This window comes from Mastigoproctus giganteus, chromosome 5 (assembly GCF_048544385.1).
Source record: "Mastigoproctus giganteus isolate SK-2022 chromosome 5, ASM4854438v1, whole genome shotgun sequence".
NCBI classification, from domain to species: Eukaryota; Metazoa; Arthropoda; class Arachnida; order Uropygi; family Thelyphonidae; genus Mastigoproctus; species Mastigoproctus giganteus.
In genome coordinates, this window is record NC_143579.1 from 45,620,679 (window position 1) to 45,631,481 (window position 10,803).

Genomic DNA, 10,803 nt, shown 5'->3' on the forward strand with positions numbered 1-10,803 from the left:
TTACAGCAAAGGAAGACACAGTCAATTCATTTTTTTAATGAAAAACCTCTACTCGAAAACCAGTTTTTCGGTTAATTTAAGGACAGAACAAGTCTTATTTAGATTTAAAATACAACGTAGAACAAATTTTCAACTTACAGTTAAACACATTTTCCCCCTCAATAAACTATTAATAGTATTTTCTAACTAATTATCACAGTAGTCTTACATCCAATCAACAGGCTGTACTAATTAGCTAAACAATGCTTGTTTTTTTTTTTTTTTGTATTCATTTTAGCTAAATTTTCATGAAATTAAATCTTATTTCAGACTTAATTTTAATTTTAGCAATAACGATTCCTGTTGTTATATAGGCTGACTGATTAATTACAATTAGAAATCTTAATTATAATTAAAAATCTTCGTATATTTTTAACAAAATACGGTTCGCTCCAATATATTTTATAACACACAACTCCTAAATAGTGGAACAGTGAAATATTTACATATAGTTCGATTATTTTTGGAACTATTGGATAAATACCCATTTATTCTATGCTTACGCTAAGAACATATAAATCTCTTTTGTATTTATACACAGAGAAAGATACCATTTTGGTACATAGGACAGCTGGTCCTCTTCATGTTGTTGGTAGACGAATTCAGGCTTTATGCTGATTATCGGATGACAAAGTCAGGTGAACATAATTTATGAAAATGGAAAAATGGCAGGTATGGTCTGTGCCTTCTGTCCCCTGATATATTTGTTTATATATCTCTAATCTGCACAAAACCATGCGATATTTATATACACACACATTGGCAGTCTTCAGTTCCTTTGCGAGAGGACATAATGGCTGAAGTTCATTCACTATAAAAATTGCTTTTCACACTTTTAATGTACAAGTTCTTTGGTCTACCGTTCCTCTTGCACTAAGACCCCTTCCGGCAGGCATTGGCATAACTGGAGGGAAGAGATTATTACCGAAATTCCCTGATCTGCTTTTGCGCATTATCTTCCCGCTGGTTATCAGTCTACCAAATCCTTCCTGGTGGGCAAAGGCGTAGCCGGATCTCACTGATCTTCTTCTGCTCGCGCGACGAACGCTAGTGATACGCATCTGAGGTTCGGAAGGACGGGATCGTAGGCGAGATCGTCGCTGCTTAAGACGGACTCGATCCGATAACGTGGGATGGACATCGGTATAGTAAAAGCGGATAGCAATGATAGGCACCAACAAGGAGGTCATGGTTACGAAGGTTGTGAACCAGAACTGGGACGAACTTAGAGTCATTCGGAATGAACCCATATAGGTATTGCCTATAATGTCACTGTTGATGAACAGAGTCATTGCAAAATAGAAGGCTACACTTCCCCATATCACTATGTGGTTGAAAACAGTCCAGTAGGCGGTATCCAGCGCAATCTGGTGGGAAAACAAAAATATTTGTAGTTTTCTATTTTTTTTTAAAATAATTTCCATAGAATATAATTTCTATTAGGGTCTAAGTAAAATTTAGTATTTGATTAAGATGTTTTCTAGTAGGATTTTGCTAAGCCTACTCCAGTTTATTTGAGTATTTATTCATATTTTAAGAAATTAAAAATACAATAAAATTGAATACAAACCTGGGCAGTCACTACTAGGACTAATATAGTCGATACAACAGTTCCAAACAGCTGATGACCGTCTAGATTGATACCATTTGGATCGACTGCGTGCGAGAAAGATCCATATGGGATGAAGAAAAGTATAAAGGAGGATATGAGGCCATGGGCTACGCTTTTAAGAAATTCTTTCTTATTGAAAAGCAGATTCATGTGACCTGGAGTATAGAGCTTGGGAAACCTTAGCGAATTTCTGTCGTTGACATCCTAAAGAAAGACAGAAAGAGAGAGAAGAATTTTAAAAAAATGTCAGCAAGCTGCTAGGTTGTATAATGTATTGCCTATCTTTAATTTTCCTGGGAAGTTAAACAGGTATATAAGATAAGAAAATTTACATGTTGTAAGGAAACATCTGAAGTAGTCCAAAGGTGAGCCTGGTGTGGTCTGTTTCGTGAGTGAATGACCAAGGCATCCTTTTTAGTTGGACAGATTATAAATCTTAACAGTTATTGGAGAAGAAAGAGAACGAATGAGTATGATAGCTTCTTTGGTAAACTTAAATATCTATTCTTTGGCTTCCTCAGCACAAATATTTATTTTCTTCCAGAATTATCTGGAAGATAATAAATATTTAAATAACAAATTAATTCATTAAATAACAAATAAATAATATTTAAATAGTAAATAAATTAATTAAAGATGCTGGATTTATTCCTTCAGTTGAACTAATAAATAAAAAGTCGATTTTTAAAGTTTCATCAATGAACGGAAAAGGCGAGTATGTCTGTATACTGCGCATACTATCCGAAATAAAAATTCAATTGCTATATTTAAAAACAAAAACCTGTCCTGTTCATAAGCAAACTAATATTGCAACGAAGCTATTTTTACAGGGGACCCATCCCCACTAATGATTCTGTTTTTCTGCTTTCACACGTTCATTTATGACTGATACATTACTATTGTCTAATGATAGTGTGTGGAATAGAATCACAAAATTCCTTATGCGATTTCAGTTGTAATATGCTGAATTAACTATAACCAGCCTGAATAAGGAAGGCAATCTCCAAATATAATTCGTTAATAAATTATATTGGTTAATTCATCATCATCATCTTCAACCATTGTCAATCCACCGCAGGATGAAGGCCACCTCGACATGTTTCCATCAACTGCAGTCTTGTGCTTTCTGTTGCCATTGTACACCAGAAAATTTCACAATTTCATCGATCCAACTTATCTTTGGTCTTTTTCTTGGGCGTTTAGAATCAAGCAGTATCCATTCCAAAATTCGTTTGGTCCATTTATCATCAGTTCTTCTTGATATGCGACCTGCCCATTTCCATTTTAAGCACTTTGTTCTTTCAATGATATCACAGACCTTGGTTTTTTTGACGAATCTGTGCACAAGTTTTTCAGTCTCTTTTGGTTATGTTCAAAATTTGGCGCTCCATACTTCTTTGTGTGACCCTCAGTCTTTGTAAAGCTTTGTCATTCAATGTCTATGTTTCATAACCATATGTTAGGACAGGGAGGATACATTGATCAAAAACTTTTCGTTTGAGACAGAGTGGAAAGTTTGTCTTGAAGACTATATTAAGCTCTTCAAATGTTTGCCATTCCAAATTTATGCGCAGTTCAATTTTCATCATAATGTTTCCATCTGTTGAAACTTCTTGTCCAAGGTAAACATGCCTTTCCATTTCTAGTTCTTGTCCATCGGCCACGATTTCCTCTGTTCTGGTAAATTTGTTGAACATAACCTGCGTTTTCTTGATATTCATCTTAAACTGAACTTCTTGCTTTCATTCTGCAGTTTTTCAAATGTTTTGCTGCAATACTTCCGGATCATTGGCAAAGAGAATGACATCATCTGCAAATCGTAATGATTCAGGTAATTTCCATTTATCTCGAGTCTTTTTACTATCCCAATTTAGCTTGCAAAAATTTCTTTTAAATAGGCAGAAAACAGTTTTGGGGAGATTGTCTCTTTGTCGGATGCCATTTTCTATGTTGATCTGAACTTTATCATTGTTGACCCATACTGATGCAGTGGCCTTTCCATATATTGATTGGAAAATATTGACTTAAGTTCTGTCTACACATTGGTTGATTAGGGCGTTGAGTATTGCTTGTTTTGTGGCTGAGTCGAATGCTTTTTCATAGTCAATGAAGGCCATACACATAATGGCAGATTGTATTCATTGTGCCATTCTATAAATTGCTGCACTGATTGATGTGATCCATTGTACTGAAGCTACTTCCTAAACATGTTTGTTATTTGAGTTGAGTTATACCTATTCTTCTTGAAAGTGCCTTTGTGACCTTGTGGACAACTGGCAATAGGCTTCTTGGTTGATAGTTTTTTTAGATCTACCTTGTCACTTTGTTTTGTGCAGTAGAATAGCTTCTGCATTTTTCCATGCTACAGTTTGTTAAGTAGAAGGCATTTTGAAAAGAGTCAGGCTAGAGCTTTACATACCGCTGGCCTCCAGCTTTCAACAGTGGCTTTATCAGGTCTCCTGCTGATTTGCCACTTTTCATTGATTTTATAGCATCTTCTATTTCTTTTACCAAAATTTCTGGTATAGCTTCTGCATCTGGTGTTGGATCCAGTTGTTGTCCTTTATCCTTATAAAGATTTGAAACACAAAAAACGATTGGGCAGTTCTAGTTCAAAGTTTTGATGATTTTCAATAATCAATTTTCAAGAATCTTTTCATTATTAAATTCAAACAGACTTTTTGAATACAGAAATTTTTTTTTAAACATAATAAACATTTTAGATTTAGATCCTTTTTAGATCTAAATTCTTTTATTATATAGATCTGCTTAAAATCAATTAATTATACATTCTATTCTAGATTCATTTTTGATCGTAACTCTCAATTTTATTTATTGTTTTCCGATTGAGTTTCGTGCATACAATGTTAAAGGGGTGTTGCCCTGTTTTGTATATAATAAAAAATTAATTTAATTGAAATAAACGTTACCTGATCAAATACCCCCAATGCCAAAACGGGTAGCGATGTGTAGAAAACATTGTAAAAGGAGATGAATGCGGGATCATAAACTGTCTGAAAAATACAAAAAGGAATTTCACAAAGATTGATTAATTTTTCTGCATATAATATAATAATGTTTATTATCCAATTGGACGTTTATTATCCAATACCTAAGTGAACATGGTTAGGGAAATAAAATTACATACGTGCAAGATAAAACTGGCAAAAATATGCAGCTATAAAAGCATAATTAACCCAAATCAAATTTTATAGTTGACTTAAAACGCTCAGTGCGACTGCCTACATCACTGAATAAAATCTACGATCGGTTCTATGACCCATTGAGGAAATTAGAACGGTAAAATTTTGTTACAGGGCTGACAAATAGTTTTTGTTGATACGCTAAAGATAATTAGTTATTTCGCAAAAATGCAGCTTAGGTTTATTTACTGATGATTCACAACTTGATGGAAGAACAGAGGGGAAAGATAAACAGCGAATACAAAATTGAAAATACAAGGTTAAGTTCCAGAAAAATTCGTACACTCATGAGCCAAAGCATTATGAGCACCCTTCTCCACCAGTGGGACATTCCACAGCAACTAGGACTGATATCAGCCGAATGGTAATGATACTGGACTACCAGCCTGATGCATCCAGGTTCGAGCTCCAACTTGGAGGACCGAGTGAGTGTACATTACGCTGGTAGACTGGCATGTATTTTTAGGCATTGATACTAATGGGAACCAATCATGATACAAAATTATCAATTCGTGATTTATGGTCAAGTGTTTTTGGACGAAATATCTATATTGATGCAAAGAGCAGAAATAGATTCATTGAAATATTGAAAGCAAATAATCGGCAATAAAGATAATTTTGTTTTCAACAACTTGTTTTAATGTTATTTTTAATGAAATTAAACCAAACTTGCACGTTTTGCGAAAATAGAGTACCAAAAACAAGTGCGGGCAAAAAGTGTTCCCCCCCCTTGGGAATAGACGTAGGTAATTTTAGCTTGGGAATTCTAGGATTAACGTTCTGTTAATCATATGATAATTCGTTTCGGAAACTTAATGTTCACGAAAAAAAAATTATATAAAAAAACATGGCCACCCTGGTCCAGTGCAAACAGAGATAAAATGAACCGAAGTTCACATTGCGCTTGAATTCTCCAAGGAAGTCAAATAAGTTTAAAGAGCGTTGCCATTTCACAGAACAATAGAAAGTACTGAGACGAAAGATACTGCTGGTTTCAGCAAAGATGTCCCACCTGTTAAACCGCCAATCCGGCTCTGTTGGAAGAATTTTTGTTAGTCAGCGCATTACTTCAAAAGGATTATGACCATCACATTTCCCCTAGTTGTCACCTATTTTTTATTTATTTATTTTTTTTTTTGTGGAAAATGTGCATAGAAGTAATCCACAATCGTTGTAGGAATTTAAACAGAGATACTGAAGTTGATATCCACCGCACCAAGGAAATGTACTTCGTCTTTGAAGCACCAGATTGTAGAATGCAGCATTGGCTCTCTCCCTTCAGGTACGAATTCCTTGTAAATCATAACCCTGTTTGTTGAAAAACATGATCAGCATCGTCTACCTACAACTTCTGCCGCTTTTGCAAGTGGAATGTGCCCTCGTGGGTGACACAGTTGGTAGAATCACAGTACTCTCCTCCCGGATAGAAAAGTCCTGAGTTCGAGTGTTGGAATTTTTATGAGTCTTTTTTTTTTTCACAACGTGGCTGAGTTAGTCTGTCTCAGGCGAAGGTAGCACAGTTTTTCATCCAGCAAACAGAAAATCGACCTCAGAACACACGCAATTTACAGACAATATACACAGAGCAATATGGCCTTAGTGGCCTATGCTCCTGAAATCCTACAACAACAACGTCAAGTGGCACGAAAACTGATCAACAGATAAAATGAGTGCTTATGTGCACACAGTGAACATGTCCAACACTTTGTGTTTAATGTAATACTTGCATAAAAGCATTATTAGACACAATTCATTTCAAATTTTTATTAGCATTAACTACTACATACAGGGTTTGGTTTTAAATGGATAAATGCCTTAAGGAGAGGACCTCCCTGAAGGACACCTGTTAAACCTAGCCCTACGGCAGAATCCATGTAACTCTCGAGAAAGCATGGGATTAATCAGTGAAAAAAGTGATACAAAGCAAGGTGAAAAACAATGTAATTCGAAGTCGAGACCGACTAGCTCGGCCACGGTGGATTTGTTGTTGTAGGGTTTTTAGGTTGGCTGGTTTATTGTAAGATTTTAGGATATGACTGCAAATTGCGTGTGTTCTGTGGTCGATTTACTGTTTGTTGGAAGAAAAAGACCACGTTACCTGGCTGAGATCGATTACCTCTGCCACATTGTGAAAAAGACCAATAAAAATTCCTCGTGTCATCGACGTTATATGAACTCAAGTCTTTTCTACGAAGACGGTTATTCTACCAAATGTGTCATCCACGAGGGCCCCACAGTGGAGCAAAAAACTCATAAAAATTCCTTCCGTCTTAATTTGATTTAAGGTTACCTAATATACTGTACTTTACAGTAATTTGTCCTTTCATATTGCCAATTATCAATTTTTAATTGGTCAATAAATAAATTTATTTACATAAAAAGATGCCACTGAATCTTAGCAATAAACCATGAAGAGTTTTATTGACATTCTTGTGAGTACTACTATATTTTACACTTGGTGTTAATGACCTCGAATGTTTCACGAGAAGTTTTTACTCACCTGGGCAGAAAAACCACAAAAGAAGGCGAACCAGAAGTGGCAAAGTGTGAAGGCAAAATTCTTATAAAAAAAATATCGCAGAAACTTGCACATCCTGTAGTAGGACCACCTGCCATGGACTAACAGAAGACGTTCTAAGTAACGAAACTGGGCCAAAGAAAAATCGCTTGCGAGGACTGCTTGCATCCCTTCTTGACCACTGATTCCCACTCCAATATGGGCGGCTGGAAGTTAAGAACAAAGACGATTTTAAAGGTTGAAAAAAAAATACCAAAATTACAATTTTAATAACCAAATAGAAAAAAACATATCAACGTGTTTATTTATTACATATTATTTTGTAATGATTAGGATAACATGATGATTGTACAACTTTGAAAATACATTTTTCCCTTACTTGAATAAAAGAATAGAAATTGATTCATATAATAAAACTTTGTCGTTTTTTTTTTTTGACGATTTGATGATATTTTAAACAGTTTGGGTGGGTTTAAAACAAAGAAGATACATCATGGTGTACCCTGTCGACAATTGAAGCTTTGATGGTATGGAAGTGCCACCGTGATATCGAAAAACTCATTTTTCCCTTTTCTAAACTAGCATTTCTATAATTTTAATATTTTTATTTCGTCTTTGCAACTGGAAGAAAGAAGTGTGCGTATATTTTTTCAACTTTCTGCAATATTATTTTGTTCTAGTTCATTCTTTCCATTTTCCAATTCTTGCGATATATATTTCTACTAATCGCAACCACAAATTCGTCAAATTTTAACCTTTTCTGATTTTTTTACTTCCCAAAATATGGTGCACCTCATGGATTGTGATGGACGTATTCAAATTTGATGTCAGATATTGTCAGAACCCACAGATTTGGAAAGGAATACAGATTAGGCTTACTGAAAATTTTAATAAGAATTAAATCAAGTAGCGTAAATTTTTTTCCCCCATTTTCTTCGCTATTTTCCCGGCCATTGTAAGAAAAAGACCTGATTTCGAATCCCTTCAATGACGGGAGGAATTTTTATGGATCTCTTTCGGAACATGGCAGAGTTCGTCAGTCTCAGGCAAGGGTAGAATGGCTTCGTCTTCCAGGAAACTACAGTTTTTTTTTTTTGTCCAGCAAACCGACTACAGAACTCACACAATTTACAAACACATTATATACGGCGCAATATGACCTAAGTTTCTGATGCCCTAAAACCCTACAACAACAACAAAGTGAATTTTTAAAGAGTAACCGAGACAGATACAAAAGAAGAAAAAAAATATATATATACACAACAAAGTTCAGCTTACGTACATTGAGTGATCAGTGAATTATGACCTAATACCGTGTTGAATCACCCTTCGCTCAGACAACAGCCGCTATTCGCCTAGCCATTCACTCAACTGTACTTCTGAAGACATCCGCAGAGATCTGCAGCCATTGCTACCTGCAAGGCTTCCCACAGTGTCAGAATAGATGACGGTTGCGTGTCCATACGTTTCACTTTCAGTTCCAAAACATCCCACAGGTGTTCAAGTGCACTCAGGTCAGGAGAATTTGAAGGCCAATCAGGATGGTGATCTCTTCACTGTTCCTCGAACCGCACGTGCACAATGCGGGTCCGATGACACGGCGCATTATCGTCTTGGAAGATCCCGCTTCTGTCCAGAAAAAAATGGAACATTGCGGGGGTGCACACGATTCCCTATAAGACTATGTACACCATGCACTGCAACGTTTCACCGGTGAGGTAGACCTCGCCAGTGAAACATTGGTCCGTACTACCTAGGGGTAATAGCTCTTGCCAACAAAACATGCCCATATTCAGAAACCACCGCCACCTGCCGGGACAGTGGAGCATCGTGCAGGAGGGTCCATGGACTCATGTTGCTTGGGCCACACTAAGAGCGTCCGTCCACGTGTTGCACTAGGTGTTTAGACCCATCCTACCAGCGCGCTCATTTCCAGTACTCCACTGTTCAACCGACATGTTGTTGACACCATAGCATTCGCTGTCGATTTTAATCAGCGGTGAGGAGAGAGAAGTGTCTCTTTGGTCGTCTGTTGTGGAACCCCATATGTCTGAGCGTGCAGTGCATCGTCATTTGGGACATTGTTCTTGCAGACCCCATATTGTATTGCAATGTCAAGTGTCGCACAATGACCTGCCATTGCACTGACTGATAAAACGCATTGCACTGATTGATCTGTCTACGAATCGAATTTGCTTTATATCTTCTTTTGCCATGCTGTGAGAAGATGGAGGTGGATTAGTCTAAGAACTGCGGGAATCTGACCGCTGCAGATCTAGAAAATTCCTGACTCCAAGAATTCCCAGCAGTCCAATTAATACTAACAGATGGACCACGTACAATTACGTGAAAATTAAATATGAAATATCTTTCGAAAGTGAGGGAGCCAGTGAAAAACGGACGCAATTTCGAAATCAGAGATAAAATGCACCAAGTCCAATATATTCTTTTGAAAAAATATTCATTGTTATTACAGATTCTATAACCCAAACTACTTAGTTTCATTCATTTTAAATATAATTAATTTTTTAATTAAAATATGTTTAATACAAGATGGATTTATAATTGCCTAAAGTTACTAGAATTACAAGGCAAATGGCGCTTTCTTGTACTAATAGTACGAACAATCGATATGAGTACATATATATAAACCAATACAAGTTAAAGCCAGAATTTTTTCTTAAAAGTACAAGAGGTTGAATATTTTAGATTCTGACTGCGCCCACATCAACATATCAAACTCTTACTTTTAATCATGCTGACGTCATTTGCTCCGTCTCCGATGGCCAGGGTCACTGCTTTCTTTTGCCTTTTCACCAGGTCCACAACAAGAGCCTTTTGCAACGGAGTTACTCGACAGCAAATAACAGCTTTACAATGAGACGCTACATCAAGAAATAGGGTTTCCATTCGAGATTCCAGAGCGTGTACCTGACAAAGAGTAAAATAGTCGTCACTGATGTGATCGAGGTCGTTGCCAAATATATCCTCATTCTAAAGAAACTGTGCTGTATTCATTTTTTTTTTTTTTTTATGAGTTAGTACCATACTTGGGTCGATTTTTCTTGAATTTCTGTAGCTTGTAATTTTCGGGAAACAGATGAAAAGGAATGTTTTTCCTGAAAACAAAAGTAGAAGGAATAAATGAGGAAGAGTAATAGTTGGTTCTGCGAGTTTGGAATTGAAGAGTGAACGGATGTTGACTGGTTGCGGGCGTATTCAGATTGGTTTGGAAGAGAGAGCGAAAATTATAGAAGCCAATTCGGAAGAACAGTGCCCATGGAAGTATCTATAGAAAAGGCATGCAACAGAAACAGAACGTGGAGAGACGTTGTAACACACAGGTCATTAATTAACCTAACTGGGCCCTTATAAATGGAGTCTAGAAGCTTTAGAGAGGTTTTGGGGACAACCGAGATGTGGAAAAATCT

At 36.4% G+C, this 10,803-nt stretch overlaps 1 protein-coding gene across 3 annotated transcripts in view; it reads right to left on the reverse strand.

The window, feature by feature from the left end:
- Positions 1–255: 255 nt before the first annotated feature.
- The window catches only part of ATP8B (ATPase phospholipid transporting 8B), a 121,332-nt gene continuing 110,784 nt past the window's right edge, over positions 256–10,803 (reverse strand). For all 3 annotated transcript variants that reach the window (XM_090374009.1, XM_090374011.1, XM_090374008.1), the window contains 5 exons: positions 10,120–10,303; positions 7,355–7,578; positions 4,582–4,665; positions 1,610–1,855; positions 256–1,406 (listed from right to left, as the gene is read on the reverse strand). In XM_090374009.1, the coding sequence (XP_090230135.1) occupies positions 867–1,406; positions 1,610–1,855; positions 4,582–4,665; positions 7,355–7,578; positions 10,120–10,303 (1,278 nt within the window). In that variant the 3' untranslated portion in view covers positions 256–866. The remainder of the gene's footprint in view (positions 1,407–1,609; positions 1,856–4,581; positions 4,666–7,354; positions 7,579–10,119; positions 10,304–10,803) is intronic.